Source organism: Xyrauchen texanus, chromosome 49 (genome assembly GCF_025860055.1).
Source record: "Xyrauchen texanus isolate HMW12.3.18 chromosome 49, RBS_HiC_50CHRs, whole genome shotgun sequence".
Lineage (NCBI taxonomy): Eukaryota > Metazoa > Chordata > Actinopteri > Cypriniformes > Catostomidae > Xyrauchen > Xyrauchen texanus.
In genome coordinates, this window is record NC_068324.1 from 10,116,007 (window position 1) to 10,142,967 (window position 26,961).

At 36.6% G+C, this 26,961-nt stretch overlaps 1 protein-coding gene across 1 annotated transcript in view; it reads left to right on the top strand.

Moving 5' to 3' along the window:
• The window catches only part of LOC127640405 (transcriptional enhancer factor TEF-1-like), a 44,611-nt gene extending 18,274 nt beyond the window's left edge, over positions 1-26,337 (top strand). Inside the window, exons 3-13 of the mRNA XM_052122936.1 lie at positions 170-419; positions 12,864-12,928; positions 13,425-13,487; positions 17,858-17,992; positions 18,113-18,153; positions 18,276-18,331; positions 18,647-18,771; positions 21,772-21,945; positions 22,584-22,724; positions 23,214-23,366; positions 23,646-26,337. Of these exons, the coding sequence (XP_051978896.1) occupies positions 218-419; positions 12,864-12,928; positions 13,425-13,487; positions 17,858-17,992; positions 18,113-18,153; positions 18,276-18,331; positions 18,647-18,771; positions 21,772-21,945; positions 22,584-22,724; positions 23,214-23,366; positions 23,646-23,759 (1,269 nt within the window). The 5' untranslated portion in view covers positions 170-217 and the 3' untranslated portion in view covers positions 23,760-26,337. The remainder of the gene's footprint in view (positions 1-169; positions 420-12,863; positions 12,929-13,424; positions 13,488-17,857; positions 17,993-18,112; positions 18,154-18,275; positions 18,332-18,646; positions 18,772-21,771; positions 21,946-22,583; positions 22,725-23,213; positions 23,367-23,645) is intronic.
• Positions 26,338-26,961: the final 624 nt, after the last annotated feature.

The following is a 26,961-nucleotide window of genomic DNA, read 5'->3' on the forward strand; positions in this document are numbered from 1 at the left end:
GCACATTGGAAATTGGGCATTCCAAATTGGGAAGAAAAGGGGTGAAAATAAAAAAAAAGAATGATGATAATGGCATCTGATACTATCAGATACCTTAAGGGCATCAGTTAAATTCACATGGCTTGGGACAACATTTAATGTGTCACATATGTTTTTTTGTTTTTTTCAGGTTGGCGTTCCTTGCACTCCCTAGGCCCAAGAGGTCCCTGTCATTGCAATGGATCCCAGCAGTTGGAGTGGCAGTGAAAGTGCTGGGGAGGATATCGAGAGGATGAGCGACTCGGCCGATAAGCCTATGGACAATGACGCTGAGGGCGTGTGGAGCGCTGATATTGAGCAGAGCTTCCAGGAGGCTTTGGCCATCTACCCCCCCTGTGGCCGACGGAAAATCATTCTGTCCGATGAGGGGAAAATGTATGGTGAGTAAAAAACAACAACTTTTAGACGAAATGAACTCTGAAACTGTTTTCTTTTTTTCACATGAAATAAGCTTAATAGGAAAAAAAAAAAACTAAGTTATTTTTGGATCGTGACCTACCAGTTGAGAACAACTGCATTTAGTGTGTTGAAGTTTCTACATCTTAGCACAATTTAAAAACAGACCTTTTTCCTCAATATCAGTATTATGATGTTTTGACTTGGCATGTGTTGTTATGACTGCCGTTAGTGGCTGTTTTGTCTGCATGCAGTTGCGAGTTGTTTGTTGAGGTTGGGGGAAAGTTATCATCAGAAAGTTGTCAGGGAAAGTATTATGTTTGTGTAGTACCTCAGGTGAGTCAGTGAGGTCCGTTGGGCCACTGAAACTGGAAAACGGGTCTCCAACGGGCCAGGCTGTGGAGCGAGTGGGATTTCCAGGGTTCTATTGTAAAGTCAGCGTGAACCATTAGTTAGATGGTCTTGCGGCCAGGGTTGAGAGGGTTACTTTTAAATGTAATCCATTACAAATACTGATTACTTAGTAAAAGTATTCAGTAACTTAATCCAGTTACCTCAACAAGAAAGTAATATAATCAGATTACTTTAGTTACTTTTTGATTACCTCAATATCGCATATGTGAATAAAGTCAAGAGAAAAGCAATATTTTCTCAAAGACTTTTAATCATGACTTCTGAATGCAAACAAACCGAAAAATGAAAAACAGGGACATTGCCTCCTTAATAGGAAAACAGAATATGTTCAAATGAAGAACAACTCCACAATTTTTGAAAATAGTTTATTTTCTCATCATGCAAAGTTAGAACAGATGCACTGAATTCTGTCTTGTTAACATTAAATTAAATCTGACAGGATATACTGCCATATATTGCAGTTAGCATGTAGACTAATTGGCACTGAATGTTCATTAACTTCTGACTGCAATAGGTAGATCACAGATCTTCTTTATCATCATCATCATCATCATCATTATTAATGCCTTCAGTGTCTGTCCTCTGCTTGCTCATGATCCACAGTCAAACATCACCATCTAATGTTCATGGGTGATTCTATGTTTATGTTTAAGGAGGATTTTAATGACAATTTTATATATATATATATATATAAAATTATTTTAAAGGATAGATCAAAATAGATTTAAACCTTTTTAGTGTGTCTTGATTTACGGATTCCTACTTTATATGAGTTTTCAAATTTTACATTTGCCAGTATTTCTCCCTTACCCATACTTTTGAATTTCTTAACGATACATTTATAATAAGTATCAAAATCAGCTAAATTATCCACTGCACTTTCCCTTAAGAACTTAATAACAATTTCAATTAATTTGGCATTCATGTGTATGTAATGAGGTAAGGTGGGCAGGGAGGAGGCGGGAACCGGCTAAACAGTCAACATAAATCTCAATATAAAACAAAAAATCATACACAGACACACATGCAATGCGGCCACATGCATCGCGCTCTCTCTCTCTCTGTCTCTCTCTCGAACTTGCGCCTCCATCTAGTCTGTATCCCCCTCCCAGCTGATTAGGCTGATTCATGTCCTCCCGGCCCAGCCCCACCCTCCTCTTCATCACAGTATACAATTTGGATTTTTTTCAACAAAGAAAAAAAGAAATGCTGTCTTAATTACAGTTGTCATTACAACATGAATGCATTTCAAAGAACAATTTAAGAGTTTCAACTGAAGTTAAGATGGAAATGAGAGGTCACTCTAAAGTTTTGACAGTAGGCGTCCGGTGTACTGTATTAGGGAACACTTATGACTAATTTTAGCTATCCTAGCTAACATGATTTTTGTTTGGGTCTTACCTTTTAAATGTTTCTATGAATTATGTATCGGGTCCTTGGAAAAACACTGTATCTTCACAGCTCGAAGGTATAAATGGCACTTTACTGTAATGTTGTTTCCCTTTTCTTCATTGAAGTGACAAGAATGTTGGAAATTTCACCTCAAAAAATTCTCCAGTGGCCATTGCGATGAAATGGCAGTTTTAATGGTTTGACACAGTGTTGATGTGAGACTGGTGTTATTTACACATGCGACAGTAAGTGGCAACAGATTCACGTGAGCCACGAGAGAGAACCAGAACAGATCTCCAGCGTGCATCTGATCATATCTGTACCACTCTAAAGCAAGCAGCGGTCTTTAGCATTTATGTCAGGAGGATTTTTGTAAGATTGTAATCCTGCTAGTAATCCACATTTTTACCAAATGTAATTTTAATCTGAATAAACTAAATTGTATGTAACTGTAACAGTTTATAGTAAAAAAATGTGTATTCTGATTACATAACACCATTACAAGTATTCCATTACTCCCCAAGCCTGCTTGCGGCTGACACCAGCTGCGCTTAATCCCCCTCCCAAATCCCCACAGTCCAAATGCCGCACCCACGCCCCCTTCAAACTCCCTGCTGGGGTGATGTCATGGAAAGAGTGAATACTGTTCTTTTTTTCTCTTTGGATATTGAGCATACTCTTGGCCTTGTCCACAATAAAAAATTCTCAATTTGCCTGAACACATGTCAAGTTTTCTTTATCAGGAATAATTTGGTAAGCAAACAATTTTTAAAAGAAAAAGAAAGTCAAATTTAGCAGTCGTTGTGCACTCTACTGTTCAAAAAGTTGGATAAGTTTATAAATCATCTTAATAAACATCTCTTTAAACATTGCATTATTTTGATTGGTCAATTTCACCATTCTGCAGACAAATATTTTTTTTATAATGACGACTTAACTGTATAATTGACTGTTGGCACAATTTCTGACTTGGCTATGTGTAACTGTTTGTTTGTTTTTTCTCACATAATATAATTTAAACTCTAATTAATATTTGATGTCTATTTTTTAATTTGGTAAAAAATTTACAGTCAGCCACAAACAATTTCCTACATATTTGTCTTCTATCACTCCAAACTCTTCCTTACCACATAGTTTAAAAATTTCAACATAAAACAATACGTCATGTCAATTTATTTGTTTTATTTCGGAAGTAGCCATGTAAGAAGGGGAATAATTTAAAGTCAGCCACATTTATTACAATATCTCAGTACTTCTGTTTTCGCCTCCTGATCACCGTGGGCTTAGTGTGGGTAAATGTCCAGCAAACTTTTCAAAGTTTCTTTGAAATCTTTTCTAAAGTTGAATGAATACCAAATTGACAATTTCCCTGTGAGACACATGTTTGTTCCCATGGCCACTGTCATTTTTCCCACAGGCATTTCAGATTCCCTCTAAATAAATTGGCTTATGTTCGTGGGGGGTTTCTCATGTGGTAGAAGCAAACCTATCACCTCCTATACTGGTGAGCGCTGACTGATTAATTCTAATATATATATATATATATATATATATATATATATATATATATATATTAGAATTAATGCAACCTCTCTGTCAGCTAATATAAAAAACTACTTGGCTCTGCTTTTACTGGTACTTAATTTAGGCAGGGAAAGCATGCCGTAAGTAGATTTGAAAGTCCCCCGTTGGGGGCGATGAAAGCACAATCTAATCACACTGGTTTCCCTTTTGAGGGGATACAGTGTCAGGACTAAACATAATCTCAGTTAATTAATATCTCTCAACCGATTTATATTTCCACATCCATCTCCACCTATGGTTAAATTAAGAAATTTTGCATTTTATGTTGGCAAGTCTATATAGTGAATATAGATTATTTTAGTTATGCTCAACTCTAAAATATTTTCTTTTTTCTTCTTTTTTTTAAGATGTTATCAGGTATTTGTATACATAAATGACACATTCTAAAATGGAATATGATGCTTTTAGATAATGTACTTTTTCATTTATGTCTTTGCAAAGTATATGTGCTATTGTGCTGACTAGGTTGTTTAAAGTGTAAAATACACCTTCTATTTCATTTCAAGGAAAATATTGTGTTCCATTCATACCAACAACAGAACCTGAATCTTTCTTAATTTTACATCAAAGCACAGTGTTCTTCTAGTCCATTCCAGAAATTGTGAGTGTAAAATAATGATTATGACAGACCAATAAAAAGCTGTGTTCTGATAGTCATGTGTTTGCAAACATAATGTGTGCCTCTGGGGATTGAAAGTGCTGTGATTTTAAGCTTGTGTATTTCACAATAGTATAACAGACATGCTCGGAGACTGTAGTGGCAGTTTGGGCCATATTACATACCACAGGGGGAAACTAGGCGTTATGGGAGTTGGAGTCGTTATGCTTTTATCTGCTGGCTAACTGTATGCTGTTGAATCTCAGCCAGCCATGGAAGTACATGACAAGCCATTCAAAAACACAAAATAAGCTTTCACTGTTTTCCTTTTATATTTTTTTCTGAAGTATTTGATCTTTTTCCTTATTTCTAAGAGGAAAAGACAAGTAATGAGTTCACCCACACATTTGGAGAACACCCAGCACACAGTTAATTAGTATATTTATTTAATACTTTGGTCTTTTGCCTCTTTATATAGAGGGACATTAGAGATGACGGAAAATGATGTGGAGAAAATTTGAGAATGGGATGAGAAAATGTTGCAAGCCAGACTCAAACTAGCGTTGCCCGCATTAGCACCACAGCACTAACTACTTGCATGCGCCTATGAAAATACTGAAAAATTAAGGATTATTCAGTAGCTCAACTGGTAGAGCATGGCGCTAGCTACTCCAAGATCATGGATTCGATTCCCAGGGGAAACACAATCTGGTAAAATAAATGCTTTGAAAATGCTGTAAGTCGCTTTGGATAAACACTTCTGCCAAATGTGTAAACATAATGTTACATTATTTGGATTGGACAGTAAGCCCCAGACAGTCACTGAAGATATATAGCAGCCCTGGTTGTAGCAGATCTTATATCCTAACTATCAAAAATAGTTATTAAAAAAACTAGTTGCTTTTAGTGTTAAAAAAATGTTAAAACCCATAATTGCTTACTCACTGCATTTACTCAGCCAATTATATTTTAAATCCTTGAAAAAACCTTGTTTCTGGAAGACAAATACACCTCACCCTACAGGTGTTCTTAGGGTTGAACTGAAAGACTTTCCTCCAAACAATCAAGGATATAAGATTAGGAACAGAATGACTGTCAGTGTGAGATTTGGTTTGGTTTAAAAAGCGGGATTCAGGTGGACGACAGGTGGTGTCTGAATGAAGTGGTTGTAAAATCATGTAGGCCATTGCTTTTGTGCTGAGGGTTGTATTGTGTGCCATGGATGTGGTCCATTTTAAAAAGTCTTCATTTTTCAAAATCCAAGATCCAAGAAAAGCTATGTATATTCCCACTTTAAAGCCAGTGCTCTGCTTCTTTTGTGTTGCATAAAATGGGGACAAGGATGAGTAATTTTGTTTCGTTTTCTTTGCCTAAGGTTAATCATGTCTCCCCAGGGATGGCGTGTGAATTTGAAAAAGCAAGGACGGAGACCCAGAAGACCGGATAGACACAAGAAATGGGTTCTGTCTGAGCCGTGCTAATGTTCTCATTTGGTTTTGATAGGTGTGAGCGACATGGATGGAACCGCACCGAGAGCTAGTTAGTAGACCGGTCACAAAACGCTCTGTCCTCGCAGCCCTTAACTATTTGAGCTAGATGAGCGATTGAAACAGACACTGAGATCATGTCACAAAGAGTCCTTGATCCACATAATACATGTTATTGTCAGCCAATTTTGGGGTATCTTTCACTGGTCACATGTTTTCATTCAAAAATCATGTTTGATTGATTTTCTAAAGGTTTTTGACATATTTTTAGTTATTTTTTCCTGGATGTCTGGGTTGATGGATGTAATTAGTGGTGCTTGCTAAAGTAAATTGAATGCACTGTAAGTCACATTCGTGACTGCCAAATGCAAAAATGTAAATATACATTTAAAGCATCACTAATAATATTGCTCATACTGTGAGTTAGGGATTTGAACGAACCCCTTGTCCTATCTGTCAAAATTTGTCCTGCACAGTTTATATCATGGTAATAAATGATACCTCAAATCATGTGTGTTGCTTGGAAGAGGTGTGTTATAATTTTTCTAAGTCATCAGTCTTCAGATTTTCTCATGATAGTCTGGCGAAAAATTCCATAGATTTACATTGAGGGATGGAACCGAGCCATATCTATCTAGAGACTTGGGGGTGGACTCTTATAACTTTTATGCACCTATCAATCACCCAGAACACCCTATTAACCAACTAGCAATGCCCTAACAACCTTCAAGTACTACCTGGCAACCACATAGCGAACACCCAGCGATTCCCTAGTATCGTTGCAGTGATTTTGCACTATAAAACTGCAGTACATACAAGGATAAAGTTAGAAATAAAGAGAAAACCTTTCAGATGACTACACTACTCCAAAAGATTTTGTGAATTGCCATGAACACTAAAGTAGATTTTGATCAAGGAGAATAGCGAAGTTGAAAGCACTAATCTTATTTTGAGTGCTCAATACAAGGACACATTATTGGTATATTAAGTGCATACTCAACGTGTCTTTGTATGTCCTGTCTTCAAACTTAAAGTAATTTGCATGTGGAGTTTACCCTGGCTGACAGAGAAAGTTTGAATTCTCTCTTCACAAAGTATACACAGAGAAACTTTATCTAGCAAAACTAAAAGAGAGAGAAAGCAAGACCGAGAAAGTGAAAGAGAGGTCATTTGGGGTTGTTTGGATTTTCCATGTGTGATTTCCAACAGGCTGGTGTGATGTTTCCAGCCAGCACACCATGTTAGTAGGACACAGTCAGACAAGCACGCTTGCTCTTGCGTGCATGTACACACACATTCTCCCATGTGCACTCATAGGAAGCTTAAATGGTAAATTGTCTGCACTTATATAGTGCCTTTTTAACATTAGCGGTATTCAAAGTGCTTTACACTGCATCTCATTCACCCATTCACACATACATTCACACACCAATGACGGCAGAGCTGCCATGCAAGGCGCTAGCCTGCCATTGGGAGCAACTTGGGGTTGAGTGTCTTGCACAAGGACACTTCAGCATGTGGAGTCATGTGGGCCGGGAATCAAACTACCAACCCTGTGATTGGTGGACAACCCACTCTACCAACTGAGCCACAGCCGCCCATAATAGCTCCCATTAAAGAAAACAGCTCTAAACCAACTCTTATTGAATTAAATATGAGATTTACATATGTACATGATATGTATTTACATTATTGCACTATGGGGGAGTCGTGAAGGCAGTTTAATTGTTCATGTGGTAAATGGCCTGAATGTAAATATTGTTCTTGTGCCTGGTTGTCCTGGCGCTGAGTGATCTGTAGTGCCGGCCAGAGGGCAATAGTTCAAAAAGGGAGAATACAAGATGTGTGGGGTCCTGAGTGATTTTACCTGCACATTTCCTCACTCTGGAGACAGACAGGTCTTGGAGAGTGAACTATACCTTCAGCATAGTAGAGTCCCTTGTTCCCATAGACCAAATCTAGCAGCATAAGTCAACATGAAATGGCAATCATGACCAAGACGTTACAACCTTCCGAGTGAAAGTGGATAATCAATGTGGAAGAAATAGCACATAACTTTATCTTATTCATTGGGAATACATAATGAAAAGGGGGTATTCCATAACAGAATGGAGCCAGAGCTGAATGCGAGTTTAGAGTTCATGAATATTAATTAGCTGGAACGTTGATTGGCTATTCTTCTGAACTCAGTTTGATTTACGTTCGATTCGGAAGCACAAATAAGCATGTGTAATATTTTACTTGTGGACTGCATTCTTTGGGGCTGTTCTCACTGACTGCATTTTTGCAGATGTCTGGTCAGTTTTTCTATGTAAACATATGCTAGGCTGCTGCATCTTGCTGCATCTTGCTGTTGTAGTGCCTTGCACAGGAGCCCCACGATTTTAAGATGTCATATGAAGTTGAAAAACCTTTAAACTCACTACACTGTACTTCTGTACTGCGTTCTTCTACACCTGCTAGAATACACAAAGTCAAATGTAATGTTTGCTTTGGTATGTTAAATACATAGAGATCTAACATCACTCAAGCCATATTTTAATAGCAGCTGATCAAGTTCGGAGGTTTTGGTGCCCCTGTTCCATCTGATCATAGATGGCAGTGTTGGCTGGATCAGGGGGGCGAGGGGGTGTCCACTAGAAAAGAAAAGACTGTCCGTCACAGTCTCTTGCCATCTGGCCTTGAATTGTCTCCCAGACCTTCCCTCTGAAAATGGGTTTGCAGACGGAGGGGTGTCATCGTGTTATGGGCTCTAGCTGTCACAAAGGACAGCTGGCTAACTCTAATCAGATGCTAGCAGGCCTGTGTGTGTGTGTGTATGTGTGTGTGTGTGTGTATGTGATTGGCTTTATCTGGCAGGGGAAAAAGCTTGCCGCACCCCTCAGACTTGCTCTCTGGGAAACACCTGCATTGAGCCTGAAGATCATTTCAGTCTAAGCTGCCTGATACCCAGCAAGGGGGATTGTTTAGACCACCATCTGGTTTGGGAGGCTGACCTTTACTGAGAACCATATGGCATTTTGTCATTCCTCACCGTTCCTTATGGTGTTGCGGTAAATCAGCAGGTAGATAGTTAGTTAGCATGATTGGACATTGTAGGCACAATTACGCCTGAAGAAGTTGTTCATAATCACAGGTTTTGCTTTAGGAACTAGATTCTTTCATCAAGTTACGACTCAATACCAAACCAGTAAACAATATTTAAAGGAACAGTTCCCTTTTCTATTTTCAAAAATAACAATTCTGTCCTTTTATATGAAAAAATAATGCATAAGTGAAAGGTGTCTGATGCTACAATTCTACCCAATATCTCCTTGAGAACCACTTGTGTAGGTGACTTTAAAATATAAATGAAATGCAGAGCATCTGGAATGGTTTCAGCTTCCAAAACGTCACAATCTGGCCAAAAGAAAGTGAAAACTTTATGAGCTGCTTAGCGTGTCTAGCTTCATCTGCAAAGTTTAACTGTTCATTCAGCTCAGATTTGTTCTGAGGGGTGGATTGAAGCTGTCCTTTTTAGGCAATATTGTTTTAGTAATGCTATCTAAATTCACTGTATTTCTACCTTTGGTTTTGTGAAACCTGACAAGTTTACTTTGAGTGATGAAGTAACTATTGCTGTTTGAGCAATCATCAAATGACAAAAAATGTTACTGTAATTATTATATATATCTACAGTACTCTGCAGTCTGTTATTTTCATTTTTTTTTATCTCTGTGCAGCCCATGAAATCCAGCAATAAATATTGCAGCCTCAACTGTGAGTTTATGCTCTTTATTGCTGAGTCGTGGACCTCCTACAGAAAGTCTTTGTATTGTGAGTTTAGGCCATTGTGATTCTAATGCATTCTGAGACCTTGGAGTCATCCATCAGGCCTGGCAGGGTGGCGGGGCCATTGTCCCAAAGATTTGGGGTTTCTACGATGCCTGTGCCCACACACCCCGGGCCCCACACCCTGAAACTAGCAGAACATTTAGAAAATAACAGAAACTGTTCTCACAAAGTGAATTGCCACTTTGACTTGTGAGTTCAATTTTTCAAAGCAATTCCAACATATTTTGTGTGCTTCGATCTTTTGGGAGAACAAACATACCAAGATTCCATTCTGGAGACCAGTGTTCGAAACACAACATATGGTAGTGACTACCTAGAGTCTCTGTTCATGTTTATCAGTGTGTTTAGGAAACACTGACACTCTGGCTTCAGAGCAGTCCATGGCCTGCTTTTTCTTCTCTATGTTAAATATAGAGATCACATTTTAAATGAAAAGTTCATGGTAGTATGTCTTGGCTCCAATTACAGTCATCCTGAAAGTATGGCTGCTTCTGCGGTCCTGCTAAGCTCTGACAAATGACAAATTCTCTTAGAAAGGCCACTGAAATGATGCTTGATTGCAATAGTAGAAGCCGCATGAACATTTGAGAGAGTGAATGAGCCACACATTAGGCACACTATTAGCCTCTGATATTACCCTTTTTACACAATGACCCATGCATTCTGAACCCTCTTCAAACAGGTTCAGTAAGGAATTGAGTTCACTTGTAAATTTAGACTTTTTGTCAGATGAAGTGTGTAATTTCTGTGCCTCTAGTGTCATGTTGAGATCCAAACTTATGCCACTGGTTGAGCTGGTCTTGCTGTATTAGGCTTCTATGGTGAAATGCACTCAGGGGAGAGAAACTTTGTTAAATGGCACTTTGAGCCATCAAAATAGACTGATAGATTAACAGAAGATTAAGATGTCAGTGTAGAGTGATTGATGAACCCTTTTCTGCCCATTTTTGTCACAGTCCTTTCCCTCATCTGAAGATATGCTGAGGTCAACTCAAGTCATCCATGGGTCAAAGTGAGGTCCATTTATCAGCTACATTTTAATTGTGATCAGTGGGTGTTCCCCAGGGCTCTGTACTAGGTCCTCTGCTTTTTGCTGATCGAGCTGACCTTAGAATAGCTCTTGATATTTTAATTTGGTGACCTTTGACCATAAACATCCTGAATGGCTTTTGTGGCATGACCTCCACCAGCACAATCTCCTAATGGAATGGTGTCTGACCCCTAGGGGTTGCTAAAGCAAACTCAAGGTACCCATTCTAGCCTGTCCATATAACTACATTTTATACCGTTCTCAATTAGTGATTCATCTCTATTAGAGTTCTTTACCCCTTGTGTTTGCTTTTAGCATTTTTTCAGAAAAGCACGGGTAATGGCCCAGTGTTGAGTCATTACAAAACTCAAGACAGATAATTTAGAGACCTGCAGCTTGGTGCTTAGCACTACTTGACACTGCTTAGTCATCACAAGACTCTGATGTTTCCTGTTATTGGTAGATCAACATTAGACCGTTTTTGACTTTGGCTGGCTGTGATATTAAAAGGGCAATGGCTATATATTCTGTAGATATATATACTGTGTATATATAAATGTCTTTTATCATTCATCAGATAGTAGCAGAAACATTTCTATATTACTAATAAAAAAAAACACTAACAAAAATAACTAAAAGGTGCCATGGTAATATTGACATGTACCATAAAAATACCACAGTTTTTTGGACATGCATCTTGGTAATACCATATCTTTTGGACATCTAACTAGGTACCATGGTAATGCCATAGTTTTTAAGTCATGTACCATGGTACTATCTTGTTTTTTTTTACATGTTCCACAGTAATACCATAATTTTCTTCGACATGGTAGCATGGCGATACCATAGTGGTTTGGACATGTTCAATGGCAATAGCATAGTGTTTTGGACGTGTACCATGGTAATTGCATATATCTGGGACATGTACCATGGTAATACCATAGTTTTGGGACATGGTACCATAGTAATACCATCTCTGTTCTGACATTTACAATGATAAGCTTCTTTTTTTTTTTTTTTTTTACATGGTATTGTGGTAATACTATGTTGTTGATTTTCAAATGCACCATGTTAAAATACAATGTTTTTTTTGCACAATGGTAATAGAGTTTTTTTGCAATACTTTGAGTATTATATAAATATGGTGGTATAGTAATATGCTAAGCATCAGTAACAAAGTGAAGAGTATATCCAAGTACATTGGCATAATCTGATACTATCACTGTGCCACAGTACATTCTGAAAAGAAGTGTTGACTCGAAATCTGTTGTCATTCTGTAATGATAGTTGTTTGTCTTATCTTGTGTCTTTGATTAGTTTGTGCTTTGGTTGGTCTAGCAGCTCCATAGGGGGTCCTCTCAAAACTCAGCACTCTTCAACAGGCTCTCTCACTCTCTCTCTAGTCCCTCTCTCTCTCTCTCTCTCTCTCTGAGGTTGTTTTGCGGGTTTGCCAAGTCCAGCTGAGCATGTTTTCAAGTGAGTGAAAAGAATGAATTATGCAGCAGTAAGCATGCTTACAGCTGGCCGTTTGGAGGGTCTTTGATCTGAGAGCGCAGTGTGCATGAATGCCTGCATTGTGTGTGTGTGTGTGTGTGTGTGTGTTGGAAGGATATGGAGGCCCAGGTCTGGGTTAGAAGAGATTACACTGCAGGCACGTTCGGTAAATGGTATCTGGAAAAAATACCCCAGTGCTGTTTGTTGGCTTGAAGTCAGATATTGTCCTTAAAGGAATAGCTCACCTAAAAATGAAACTTCTGTGATCATTTACTCACACCCATGTTGTTCCAAACCAGGATTACTTTCGTTCTTCTGTGGAACACAAAAGGAGTTGTCTTTTTTGTGTTCATGTTATATAATAGTTCAACCAAGTATTTAGAGAGATAAATTGTTAATAACCATCATTATTTGGCTTATTAGTGTAACCTCAAATACTTTTAAAACTCTGAAGCATAATTAAGAGAAATATTGAATTATGATCAATCTCAAGTTAGTGCACTCACTGAAACACTTCAATTACAATGTATAAATAGCCTGTAGGTTATGTCATTTTGTCATCCATTTACAAGCATTTCTTTGTTTTTTCTTACAGGCCGTAACGAATTAATCGCTAGATACATCAAACTCAGAACAGGAAAGACACGGACGAGAAAGCAGGTTAGTACACTAGGTAGTACACACACAATCTCTAGCATTACATAATGGACATTCTGAAAGCCTCAAATAAATAGTGTTGGTTACAGAGACTGAATTGCAAGTTATTTCCTGTAAATTCAGATAGAGAGAGTGTCAGGCTTTCTTTATAGTCATCCAAATGTTTTCTCACTGGCTTCCTTCCTTCCTTAGCTACTGAAGTATTCTTCACAACAGCAAACACCTGTTGCTTTGTGCTCTAATTAAATTCAGTGCAAACCTTTACAATTTAACTGTAAAGTAAATAAAAAAATAAAACTAATAAAATTGCACATTCCTTTTTTTCTTTTCTTTGTTATGACAAAATGATGTTAAAGGTTGTATTAGATGTTCATTTTGTAATTAAAATGCATGTTTTTGTCTCTAATGGCAGAGGCCCTTTCATCCCCATGGTTACAAAATGTTCCTTTGTTTGTGTGTGTGTGTGTGTGTGTGTGTGTGTGTGTGTGTGTGTGACCAGGTCTCTAGTCATATCCAGGTTCTTGCCCGGCGGAAATCCAGAGAATTTCACTCCAAGCTAAAGGTACATGCCAAATTGTGTGTTCTTTCTTAGGTCATATCCATATAGTGTTTATCTCTGTGTATATGGGTGCCCTGCTGTTAGGCTGTCTGTAGCCTAGATTCCCTGTTTGTGACTGCGCTGCTTAGTATGCACTGAACTGGTTGATAGGTTTTCGTCTGCTTGTTTGTCATCTGTTTTCTTCCTGTTTCGTGCAAAACTGTGTTTGTTTTGGAGAGAGATACGTTTTGCCTGGCATTGAATGCACTCCGATATATTTAGGTGTGTGCTTTGCCTGTGATGTATGGATTGTGCAAAGATGTTCAAGGGCAATCACAACATTTTAAATGGTCAAATGTAGCCATGCCCCCATTTAGACAAATCATGATTTATCCATACTGTATAATAATGTATGAGCATCTGTCCATTTTCAAAACTATCTGGAAAATGTACTTCTACGCATAGTTTAGTTTTTGGAATTCCTGGTCACAATCATCATATTTTTTAGTTTGCTTCATATCATATGATGCCAAAAAATATTTGTTATTTTATTTAATTCATATTCAACAAGGTAAAATGTTGATAACATTTTTTATTTAACAACAAAAAACTATATTTTACAATTATTAATAATATAATAGTTTCAAAAAAATTGTAAATATAAAATATTTTGTATAAATATATATTTTATTTTATTTAAATAAATAAAAACTGATTCAGATTTTCATTACACTAAGTACAAAAACATGCATGACTTCTAACATGATGTGCTAAAGTTCACCCAAAAATTGAATAATTTTATTTACTCACCCTCATGTTGTTTCAAACTAACAATCTCAGTCACCATCCGCTTTCATTGTATGGATGAAAGCGGATGGTGCACAAAACATCTTTTGTGTTCCATGGAATAAATGAAGTCGGAATGACATGAGGGTGGGTAAATGATGATGATATTCTTTATTTTTGCTGAACTTTCATTTTAAAGGCATGTTACGGGATCATGCGTTTGAGCAGATATGGCATCTGGTGATTAAATGCCAAATGACAATTAACTGACTCAATATTTCCTTCTCACTTACAAAGATCATGACAAATAGAATAAAAAAAAAATTCATAATTTGCTTGTTATAAATGCACTATGTCGTGCGCAAAGCATGGCGACTTAAAGCTAGACAGCATAGAGCAGTTTTCATACAGTACCTCGCAGACCTCTATGGCAGAATTCTGTGCGTACCCTCAGATTAAATCCTGCAGGCGCCCATGCCTTGCACTCTATAATACCACCTAAGAAAATAGTGGTTTGATGAATCATACAGTTTCAAAGAATATCAGTTTTTAATACAAGTTAAGCTTAATTGACAGCATTTGTAGCATAATGTTTATTTACACAAACTTTATTTTGACTCTTCCCTCCTTTATTAAAAAAAAAGTGTTAAAGGTTTCAGTGAGGGACCTACAATGGTAGTGACTGTCTGTAAACACTACCATACTCACTCTGTGTAAAAAATGTGTCTTAACATGATTTTAGTGTGATAAAATCGCTTACTAACTATAACTTAGTTGCCATGATGATGTAATGCCGCAAACCCTAAAATGACTGATTAAACGTTTATTTAATCAACGTTATTGCAACAAATGCTGTCGATTGAGCTTAACTTGTATTGAACCCCGAATATTCCATTAACACTTTATACTGAAAGTCCTTAAAGGAATATTCCAGGTTCAATGGAAGTTAAGCTCAATTGACAGCATTTGTGGCATAATATTGATTACCACAAACATTTATTTCGACTCGTCCCTCCTTTTCTTAAAAAAAGCAAAAATATACATTACAGTGAGGCATTTACAATGGAAGAGAAAGGGGGCCAATCTGTAAACATTAAAATACTCACTGTTTCAAAAGTATAGCCACAAGCCATAAACAATATGCATGTCAACATGATTGTAGTGTGATAAAATCACAATTTTATAACTCCGTTGCCATGACAATGTAATGTCAACAAACCCTAAAACGACTGTAAATATGATGATTTAAAGGTCCCCTGACATGCTTCTTTTTGTAGGCTTTGATATAGGCCTTAGTGGTCCCTAGTACTGTATCTGAAATCTCTTTTACAAAATTCAGCCTTGGTACAGAATTATAGCCACTACAAGCCAACCCATAATGAGCTTTCCTTCAGACGTGCCTTTTCGGTGTCTGTAGTTTTAAATGCTAATGAGGAGGAGAAAGGCGGGGCAAGGTGTAGTGTGGGTGTGGTCTTGACCAGCTTGCGGCAACGGTACCATGCATGTTTACACTGGATATATTGCAATGGCACTTAGACACGCAGTCGTTTAAGCGTTTCAGTTTGAATCAGAATCAGAATGAGCTTCATTAGCCAAGTGTGTGCAGATAGCATGGGGAAAAAACTGTTTTTTTGTGCCTAACGTTAGATCTTCTAGTACGCAGAGATCTAAAACGTCTGTAATTTTGTAAACATATCACCAACAGGAGAACGGATATCCAAATAACAAAGAAGTGTACAACACTTGCGTTACAGTGTGTGTATTCACACATATACCTGATCCTATCTACCTTTACATTAGCGACAGTAACTCGGCTGTTAGCTGCATAGCTAATGTTACAGCCACATTCTACGTGTAACAAGCTAGGTAACCATAAATAGTAAAGCAACACAATTATATATAATTAGTTGACTTACTTGTCCGAGGTTTGTAGGTGAGCCAAAGAGAGTTGGTACTGATCCAGACTTCAGTTTCAGACGTTCAGCATGCCCAGCTCTGAACTGACCCATGTTTTGAAAACAGTCGTCTGTGAAATGTTTGGCACAGACATACAAAAATTTGGTGTGTTGTGTCGGTGCATTCCCAGAGTAAATGAAATGTATCCATTGATCCTTCTGGGGATTGGATGAAGGAAGTAAAAAAAGACTTCTGTGATCATTTGTGCATTCAATTATTGAGCAACTTTTGTGCTTCGATCGGTCACACGCCATGATATCACTCGAGGATAAACTAAAATTGCGCGCGTTCGTACTTCCTAGCTCGAATTCTCTGGGCGGGCAAAGCAGAGAAGGGGGAGGTAACCTTTCCCCCGTATGACATCATACAGGGGAGATTCAAGATCAGCCCGTCTGAGATCTCATTTTCTCACAGGCAGAGAAAGATAGCCAAAACTCGGTTTACACCGACTGAAATTTCTAGACACGAGGGGACCAAATACAGGCTAGGGGAACTAATATTAATGTTAAAAAACCTCAGAAAGTGAAAATTTCATGTCAGGGGACCTTTAAACAACTCTACAGCTCAAATAATACATGAGTTTTAACAGAATAATGTAAGTGCTTTTATAAAATTCTAAGCTTCACATTTTTGCATTTAAACCCTCCAAAAATTGGCTCCATTCACTTCCATTGTACTGTAAGTGCCTCACTGTAACCGAGATTTTTGCTTGAACCTTGAAGTCAAAATAAATTTTTGTGGTAATCAACATTATGCCACAAATGCTGTGGATTGACTTAAACTGCTATTGAACCTGGAATATTCCTTTAATACTAAATTGTGAAAGGAACAGTGTGTTTGTCTGAGAGTTTCATTGTTTAAACTGACTTTACACCTCTGTGAAATAATTTGCAGTTATTTGTAACCCAGGACTGCAGCACCATATTTTACATTTCTATGTTATGTGGTTTTTGCAAAGTCTGTTTTAAACCTGCAGTTTATATAAATCTTTTATTTAGTCTTTCAGTTTAGTTTTATTTTATTAGCCTGATACAGTGAAAAGTAACAGGAAAGATAGAAAGAGTAGGAATAGGAAACATACAGTATTTTCTTAATATATATTTTCCCAGCATCTATGATGGTACAGAAGGCAACTCTGTTTATCAGAAGCTCTGACTAACTGCTGCTTTCAGTTTCTACAGCTGACTGCTTGCATTTATAAAGCCTTTCTTCCTAAAACAGCGCTCACATTTTCAAGTAACAGAATCCCAATGTATGTCTGTATTTATGCTACAACTCTCTTATCCTGTCGAAATACACATAATGTTTGTGTCACTCCGATCCAGGTTGAGTTCCAGACTTCTCAAGAAGTTTAGCTGTCTATACTGTACTTTTTGGTTTTGCTTGCCAAGTAAATGTTGAGCTGCCCCCAAAAAATGAAAAATCTATCATCATTTATTCACTTTCATTCATCATTTATGTTTTTCCCAAACCATGTGACTTTCTTTTGTCTATGGAACACAAAAGGGGATGCTAGGCAATATGACCGCCTCAGTCATCAATCACTTCCACTGTATGAAAAAAAAGATGCAATGAAAGTGAAAAGTGACTGAGACATCCTTTCAGCTGTATTACAAACATTCCAGTTCAGTCTTCTATATGTGTCATTGCAGGACCAGACTGTGAAGAATGATGCTATCAACAGGATGGCAGCCATGTCTTCAGCGCAGATCGTCGCAGCAACAGCCATCCACAGCAGACTTGGTCTGGCGGGGCTCCCAAGGGCCACCTTGCCTGGTGCGGGAGGGGTAAGTGATGCTACACTACCTAAAATACATCATATTCAGCGTACCCTTCAAATCATTTATTTGTAATTTTTTTATGTTTATAAACATTAGGTATACTGACTTTTTCCCCTGCTCTTGTAGTTTTGGCAGGTGTCAACAGGGCAGCCTGGCTCCTCACAAGAGTAAGTACATATAGATTATATTCTTGAATGTCTGTTAAACAACTGTGGAAAGCATGGTTACATTTGTACATAGTTAGCCATAAAAGCGACACTTTAACATAATCATTTCTCTGCTTCCTCAGTATTAAACCATTCCCACAGCAGAACTACCCCATCCAGACAGCCACAGCCATCGCAGGTGTGTGCATTCACTGTTGCCTTTGAACTTAATTTTATTTTAATGAATGTGCATCCTTGCATATATCCTTAAATACTTATAGTTTACAAAATTAAGGTTCTTAATTATAATAACTATTTTGGCTGTATATGGTTATTTCTAGATTTAAAAATATGTTACATTATATGTTCTTCAGCATATTAGTTTCTAGGCTTATTAAACAATCAGTAGCTACATGGATGGATTTCATAAGAACAAGAGAATATGGCATCATGCTGTAAAACCCTTTTAGGTTTTAATTGTAACCTTTATTTTTAATTGTGCGTATGTGTATAGCTTTCGAGTCCCCCAAACCCCCAGCTACTGCAGTGCCGGCATGGCAGGGACGCTCTATCGGCACCTCCAAACTGAGGCTCGTGGAGTTTTCTGCTTTCCTGGAGCATCAGCGGGACCCAGACTCAGTGAGTCAGCACACCTACCCAGATTTACTGCAGACACAGCAAAGACTTCAGAACAGACATGCTTCATCACACAGACAAAGTACCACTGTCACTCATATTAAATTTTTGTTTCATATTTATTATGATCTAGTACTCATTCAAAAGATGAACTGGTGTTAAAGGGTTCGTTCACCCATGCCATCCCATATGTGTATGACTTTCTTTCTTCAGCAGAACACAAACTAAGATTTGTAGAAGAATATCTCAGCTCTTTCGGTCCATACAATGCAAGTGAATGGGTGCCAAATGTTTTAAGCTCCAGAATCCACATATAGGCAATCATAAAAGTACTACAGACGACTCTGGTGGTTAACTCCAAATATTCTGAAGTGAATAGGTATTGGTGTGGGTGAGAAACAGATCAATATTTAAGCACTTTTTCCTTCACTTTCACTTTCTCCTTCTTCGGTTTTTGGTGATTCACATTCTATGTGCATATCACCCCTACTGGGCATGGAGGAGAATTTATGACAAAAAATGACAGAAAATATTGATCTGTTTCTCATATCGTGCCTGAACACATGGATTTAACCACTGGAGTCTTGTGTTTTTCTTTTATGCTACCTTTATGTGGATTTTGGAGCTTAAAAATGTTGGCACCCATTTACTTGCACTGTGAGGACCTAGAGAGCTGAGAAAAATCTCCATTTGTGTTCTGCAGAAGAAAGTCATACACATCTGGGATGTCAAAAGGGTGAGAGAATTTTAATTTTTGGGTGAACTATTCCTTTAATATTGTTTACAAAATCTAAATGGAAAATTCGAAAAAAAAAAACATTATTGAAATAAAAGTGACTTATTATGTACGTAAAATGTATTTAAATATATTTTCAAATTAATTATCAAATTTGAAACCTTTACAAGCCACCGTCATTAAATGAAAATATGCCAATAGATTGCGATAACATGAGATGGCCCTGAGAAATTAAATAGTGTGTGTTAAATATATTTCAATGATATCAGTTAAATGCATTAACTTTAGCCATCCTAAAATGCAAAAATAATATCAGTCAAACTAAACAGAAACTAAAAACCACTGAAAAATAAACTAAAACTGACAATCATAGAGACAAATCATAACAAAATTGTATTATAACAAAAATTAAACAAAATTGAAAGGACAAATTGACATTTAAAATAGAAATAAATGCTAAATTAAAAATCCTCAACTATATTAACCCTGAGAGGGTCTCACATCCTTTGGTGTCCTCAAATTAACAGCTAGGAAAAAGGGCTTATGTCCAACATCTTATTTATGCAATAATCTGTCATTAGTCAAAATTAAGACCAACATTTTTTACAACATGGATGGATTAAGAGTGAGACCTGGGACAACCTACAGGTTACCAAAATGTCTTGCGTACCTTTTAAAGCAGACCTGTGCCATCTATCATGTTCGCAGTATCTCTATGAAATGCTTCTCCCTCTGGTCTGGCCTGACAGCAGCTATAAATCTTGTGTATGCAACAATACGTAGAATGAGTTGAATTCCCAATACAATCATCCAGTTACACAAACTTGAATGAACCTGAAACAGCTTACAGAAGCAATCTGAAATGGCACATTACTTATACAAATATTATTTGGAAATAGCATTTGAACTCATCAATAAACTATAATAAGTTTGGTGCCCTGACAACATTTTACGCAATTATAATCAGTGTTGGGTGTAATCTGATTACAAAGTAATAAATTACTGTTATCTAATCACTTTTTAGTCAGTGTAGTGTAACACATTACAATTAAAATTATTGTAACCTGATTACAGTTACTGACTTTCAATTATATTACTTTTGAGTACATTACTTGGGTTGCACACATTTCTATAATAATATTTTTTATGTACTGTAGAATAGATTTAACCCTTTAATAGATTTAGGTTTGTGGTGGTGGTGTAGTGGGCTAAAGCACATAACTGTTAATCAGAAAGTCGCTGGTTCGATCCCCACAGCCACCACCATTGTGTCCATGAGCAAGGCACTTAACTTCAGGTTGCTCCGGGGGGATTGTCCCTGTAATAAATGCACTGTATGTCACTTTGGATAAAAGCATCTGCCAAATGCATAAATGTAAATGTAATGGGCTAGTGGGGGAAAACAAAAAAATCTAAAATAATTACATAATAATTAATAACCACTTGCTTGATCTGAACAAAATAGGTGTCATTTTAAAGCTTTGAATCTGAACTTTACGACACATATAGTGGCTCCTACCATGTCTTAAATAAAGCCTTTTAATTTGCTGACAAATTAGAACTGTTTCGTTCTCATCATTTCCAAATTTGTTATCACAACAATTATATTCAGAGTTGGTAAAGCCATAAAAAAGATCAGATAGCCATGTTTTTAATATCGTTAGAAAGGTCTCGGTTTGTAGAAGGCAATGAGCCAGAATACAAGTGTAACAAAGTTAAATAAAACCAAAATAATTTAAAGAAAATTGTCCTTTTAGTTTGTTTTCAGATACCATATGTGAATAAAGTAAAGGAATTGTATTCTAACTGGATTAAGTATTTGTTTTTAAATGTATTTAAAGGTTGTCTGGGTCAAAATGACTGGAACACAACATAAGGGTTAACATAAATGATGTTCATGCATACATCTATTTGTGTTTCTGTGACAGCTGAAGGGACAAGGACAATAAACAAGAAAATGTGGATTTTTTTTTCCATCCGTTGCAATTTGATGGAAAAAGCTAAACTTTTCTGGGAAAACTGTTTAAAGTACTTTAAAAGTAATTAGTAATCTGATTACTTACCATGAAGTAAAAAAAATAAAGTAATATGATTATAAATTTAGATAAGTAATTTGTAATTTGCTGTAGATTACTATTTTTGAGTAATTTACCCAACACTGATTATAAATGCGAAAACTTTTGAAACGTTGTTTTACATTTACAAAAATGCCTGCAGTGATTGTACTGTTTGTGTTGTATTTTTCTCATTACAAACTTTCTTTACAGTACAACAAACATCTGTTTGTGCACATCGGCCAGACGAATTATTCATACAGCGATGCACTCCTTGAGACAGTGGATATACGCCAAATCTACGATAAATTCCCTGAGAAAAAAGGGGGACTAAAGGAGCTGTTTGGAAAAGGGCCTCAGAATGCTTTCTTCCTGGTCAAGTTCTGGGTAAGTCAGAATACATTTACAAAATTAACAAGTTATTTGTAGTATCGTTGCTGTGCACCACTCACATTTTATTCCAAAAATGTAGTCCGACATTGGTAAAGCAAAGGTGTACCGTTTGAATTATTTGTTGTGTTTGTAGTTTTGGCTCCTGCATTACAGTATCTAGTGGATCACCAGCATCTATTTGAATTAATGCTGCTGAAAGCGATGTGCTCAACACTTTTATGTTTGATTAAAGTGCTGCCTAAAAGCCAGCGGTGGCATATTTAATCCCAGTGCGGTCTGAATGTGAAACTGAGCTAGTGCTGTCCTTTAATTCTGCTGATGCTGTGTTTGATAGGGAGGCTTTATTTGAACACCTGCCGCTCTAGACGACAGGTGCAAGCACACGAGCTAAGGCGGCGGCAACATCCTGTACAGACTGATAGAAAGTGCACCCCCCCAACATGTCCATTCTCTCTCTCTCTTTTCATTCAAGCACTAGCACCCCTCTCTGGAGTTTAACACTTATTGCATTCTTAGAGCGCATGCTTACCACGGCCATTTTTGATTGGTGGTCTTAGTCAGATTTCACAAATTGACCATTTTCCTCTCCATGAGGTTTTTAATTTCTCACTGTCTGGCTTTTTTCTGCACAGGCTGTCCTGAACTGTAACATCCAGGAGGATTCTGGAGCATTCTATGGCGTGACCAGTCAGTATGAGAGCTCAGAGAACATGACCATTACCTGCTCGACAAAGGTCTGCTCCTTCGGAAAACAAGTGGTTGAAAAAGTTGAGGTGAGGAAGGAAATCTTACATAGAGAAATCTGATGAAGTTTAAATTAGTATGATAATAAGAAGGACTTAAATAAGATTATATGAGAAGTTCTAAATTAATCTGCATAAGGGTAATTGACAAACAAGTTTGTCCGAGGTGGTAAAAATGAGAAAACTTTCACAATTTTTATTTATAACACGTGTCAAGTTCATAGAAATGTGTCTATGTATAAATTTGGATGTACTTTTTACTTGAGAACTCTAAATGGAAGAAAAATAAAGTTTGATATTGAAATTTTGCACTAAATTGTTCCGGATTATTTTCTGATTCATGTTTATGATATACACATTTGTCAAGTTAAACATTTATTATTAGGGTTTTTTCCCCAGTTGAGTTAAAGGGATGTTATTTAATCATTTGTAATTAATTATTTTAAGTAACTTTAAACCCCTCTCTAAACTAATATTATTTAAAATATTGAACTGTTCTTCTCTCCCTTGCTCTCAAAGACGGAGTATGCTCGGTTTGAGAATGGCCGCTTTGTGTACAAAATCAGCCGGTCGCCCATGTGTGAATACATGATCAACTTCATCCATAAACTAAAACACCTGCCTGAGAAATACATGATGAACAGTGTACTAGAGAACTTCACCATACTAATGGTAGGTCTCCATGCAAGAACAAATTTGCATAGTGTGGGGTAGCCATCAAGTTTTAAAAAAGCATGTCTTTGTAAGGCTTATAGGCTTTTTTTAATTATTAGTAAATAAAACCTGACAACTTTTGCAAAACTAGCTTTTTTCCAGATGTTCTGACTTAAGACTTTGAACTGTTTATTTATGTAAAACATCAAACTGCAGTTTTATCATCTCTTGTTGATGGCATACACATACACATGAGTTTGCCTTTGCAACTAACAGCATTTCTTGCTGTACCTACAGGTGGTGTCGAACAGAGAAACACAAGAGACGCTGCTGTGCATGGCGTGCGTGTTTGAAGTATCAAACAGCGAGCACGGTGCTCAGCATCACATCTACAGACTGGTCAAAGACTGAGGCAACCGGTCTCGTACGAGCAACACAACAAACAGTCAGCTAGCTACTCGCTGCCCACAGAGAGAACGAAAAAGGAACTTGAGAACAGTGGTGACTTTATATTCCGCTGAGGCTTTTACCCACAGCAAATACACTGCTGACAGCAGCCAATGGTGGAAGAGCCTTTCGGACTAAGAAAAGCCTTTGAATGACTCACAAGCTCATTTAGGTGACTTTGCCTCTGGCTTTTGGCACATTTTGTGTCTGGAATTAATAACTGCATTTACTGTATTTTTTGTCATCTGTGTTTTGGTGTTTTTCTTTTTAATCTGTTGCGTGGGCAAATTGGCGGTACTGTTTTGTTACTTTGTTGGAAAGTCTATGTTTAACCTGGTGTTTTGGATGGACATTGCTTATATAAAATTGTATTGGCATAGTTTTTTTTTCTGTCTTTTATTCTCACATTGAACTGTATATTGCAAACATTTGCCCCCAGGTATTTTTCATCTTTGGTGAAAGATCATAAAAAGGCACTGTATTATTTATGTGGAACTTACTGCCTTATACACTGCGCACATGGGCCATTCCCAGTGTGGCCTACAGTTAAACATACTAAAACACTGTACTTAGATACACGCATTTTATTTTAATAGAAACTTTTAGAAAACGGCTAAAAATTATTCATTGAACAAATTGCAGGATATACATAAATCAAGCCATTTAAGATACAAAAATAAAAACTAAATAATCACCTTTATACTATCCTTTGTATTCCACTAGTCATTGGAGGTGATAAACTGTTCATTTGTGAATTTTCAGAGCGTATAGAAACTAGCACATTTTTATCAGATAAATTGCCTAATACTTCCCATATTAAAGGAATGTTCTGGGTTCAATACAAGTTGAGCTCAGTGAGCAGCATTTGTGGTATAGTGTTGACTACCACAAAAAGTAATTTCGTCTCTCTTTTTCTTAAAAAAAAAAAAAAGCAAAAATGGAGGTTACAGTGAGGCACTTACAATGGGGCCAATTTTAGGAGAGTTTAAACAGAAATGTGAAGCTTAATTTTTTTATAAAAAACTTACATTAATTCTTATGTTAAAACTCATGTATTATTTGAGCTGTAAACTTGTTTAAATCATCGTTTTTACCATAATTTTAGGGTTTGTTGACATTACATTGTCATGGCAATGGAGTTATAAAATGGACTATAACTTTACACAGGAAAGGTTAGTGAGATATTTTATTACACTAAAATCATGTTGACATGCATATTGTTTGTCATGTGACTATACCTTTGAAACAGTGAGTATTATAACATTAAAACATTGGCCCCCATTCCCTTCCATTGTAAATGCCTCACTGTAATGCAGACTTTTGCTTTTTTTAAAGGAGGGGCAAGTCAGAACTACTTTTTGTGGTAATCAGAATCCACTTTAGATCATATATAATCAACATTATGCCACAAATGCTGTCGACTGATCTTAACTTGTATTGAACCCGGAATATTCCTTTAAAAGAGGCTACACAAGTGAGGGAATTTAAATAGCAAAATCACCAAAGCATAAAAGAATATTGTGCCTTAGTGTTTATCATCAGACTTTGTCTAATTCTGAGTAAAGGTGTGAAACCGAACTTGACGTTTGTATTTTGTCCCACAAAAATGTTGACATACCATATTTGTTGTCAAGCCAGTCTAAGCAAAGTAGATCACTAATTTCTCTCTTTTCGTACACCAAATAAATACACTCTGTCACTTCTGTTCATGCCAAGTGAATGCTACAGGTGTTGAAAGTGCCTTTTTTTCCAACTCAGAAAAGATTTGAAATGTTGACACCAAAACAGCGAGTCAGATTTGGATTCTATCACCATAATGCCTTTGACATTTGAATTCTTTTGAAAGCTGGGAGAACTGTGATTCATTCTTAAACTGGCTGACAGAAATGTGTTGTCTCTCTCTTGTGCATTTAGTAATTTTGATGGATACATATGACTTTTATTTTTCAATTTTTGCATTGTGGACCAGTCAACAAGGACACAGTATGAAACTATAAATGGCACAAATGTTTTAACAGGACTTTAATCAGCAGTTCTTCTAATCTGTAAGGAAAGCAATTCATTTTGGTGTCATGTATATAGGTGAATGATGATAAGATTTTATGTACACAAAGGCATCAATTGATGTGGCATTACTTAAAATGAAAGAACCAGATAACAGTCCAGCAGACATATTGCTCTGAGTAAAATGACTCCCAATAATCTGAATTACATTTTTGATATCGGTTTTATTCACCAAACAAGATTGTTGCATATCATATCTGAATTTTTCTTTTTTTTTTGTCACTCGTTTTGTGTTTTTACCTGTTTGGGAGAATATCTGTTAGCAAAATGAACATTAAAAGAGAACACTAATGTTCTTGTCAATTCTTTGTCATTTTTCAGTAAGACAAGAATCTGGAGAGCACTGAAGTGTTATTAAGGTGGGGTAGATTTTTTAATAGGTAGACACGTTTGTCAAAGAATTGTTCAGTTGTGTATGTTTACCTTTATGTTGGAAGAATGACACAAAAAGAAAATGAAAATAAACTTTTAGTGTTTGTACCGCACACTGCTTTGAATAGCTTTTGCATTTACTCTCTTGAACTAATATCTTAACATTAGTATGTGTATTGTTTCTAAGACAATACAAACCCAGTGTGAATCACACAAGGACCTGTGTTTTTTTATGGAGTGTGCTTAACTCCGTTTTATTAAAACACATGTAATGTTTCCTATGACCACTAGATGGCAGTATATTGTAAAAAAATAAAAAAAAAAAAAATAAATAAAAACATTCTCAAGAGCCCGCACTGTTTATAACGAGTTGCATCCCTATTATAATAATTGTGTCACAATCAAAAGTAACAAAAATAGAATTTAAAAATAGAATTATAATCATTTCTAATTATAATTCTATATTAATAGTTATAATAAAAAAAACAATTATTGTTATTATATTACCATTATAAAACAATACAATTATTATATATTTTTTTTATCATCATCACATTATTAAATTAATTTGCATCTAATGATGTATGTCAATGTGGGTCTATAGTAATACAGTACAAATTGTGTATGTAGGCCTGATGGTTTCTTTCATCAACAAAATTGTCCTTGGGCCTCTGTCATATGAGAATATTACACCCTAAATCCTTGTTGACCCATGGGAATTTTGGAAGTC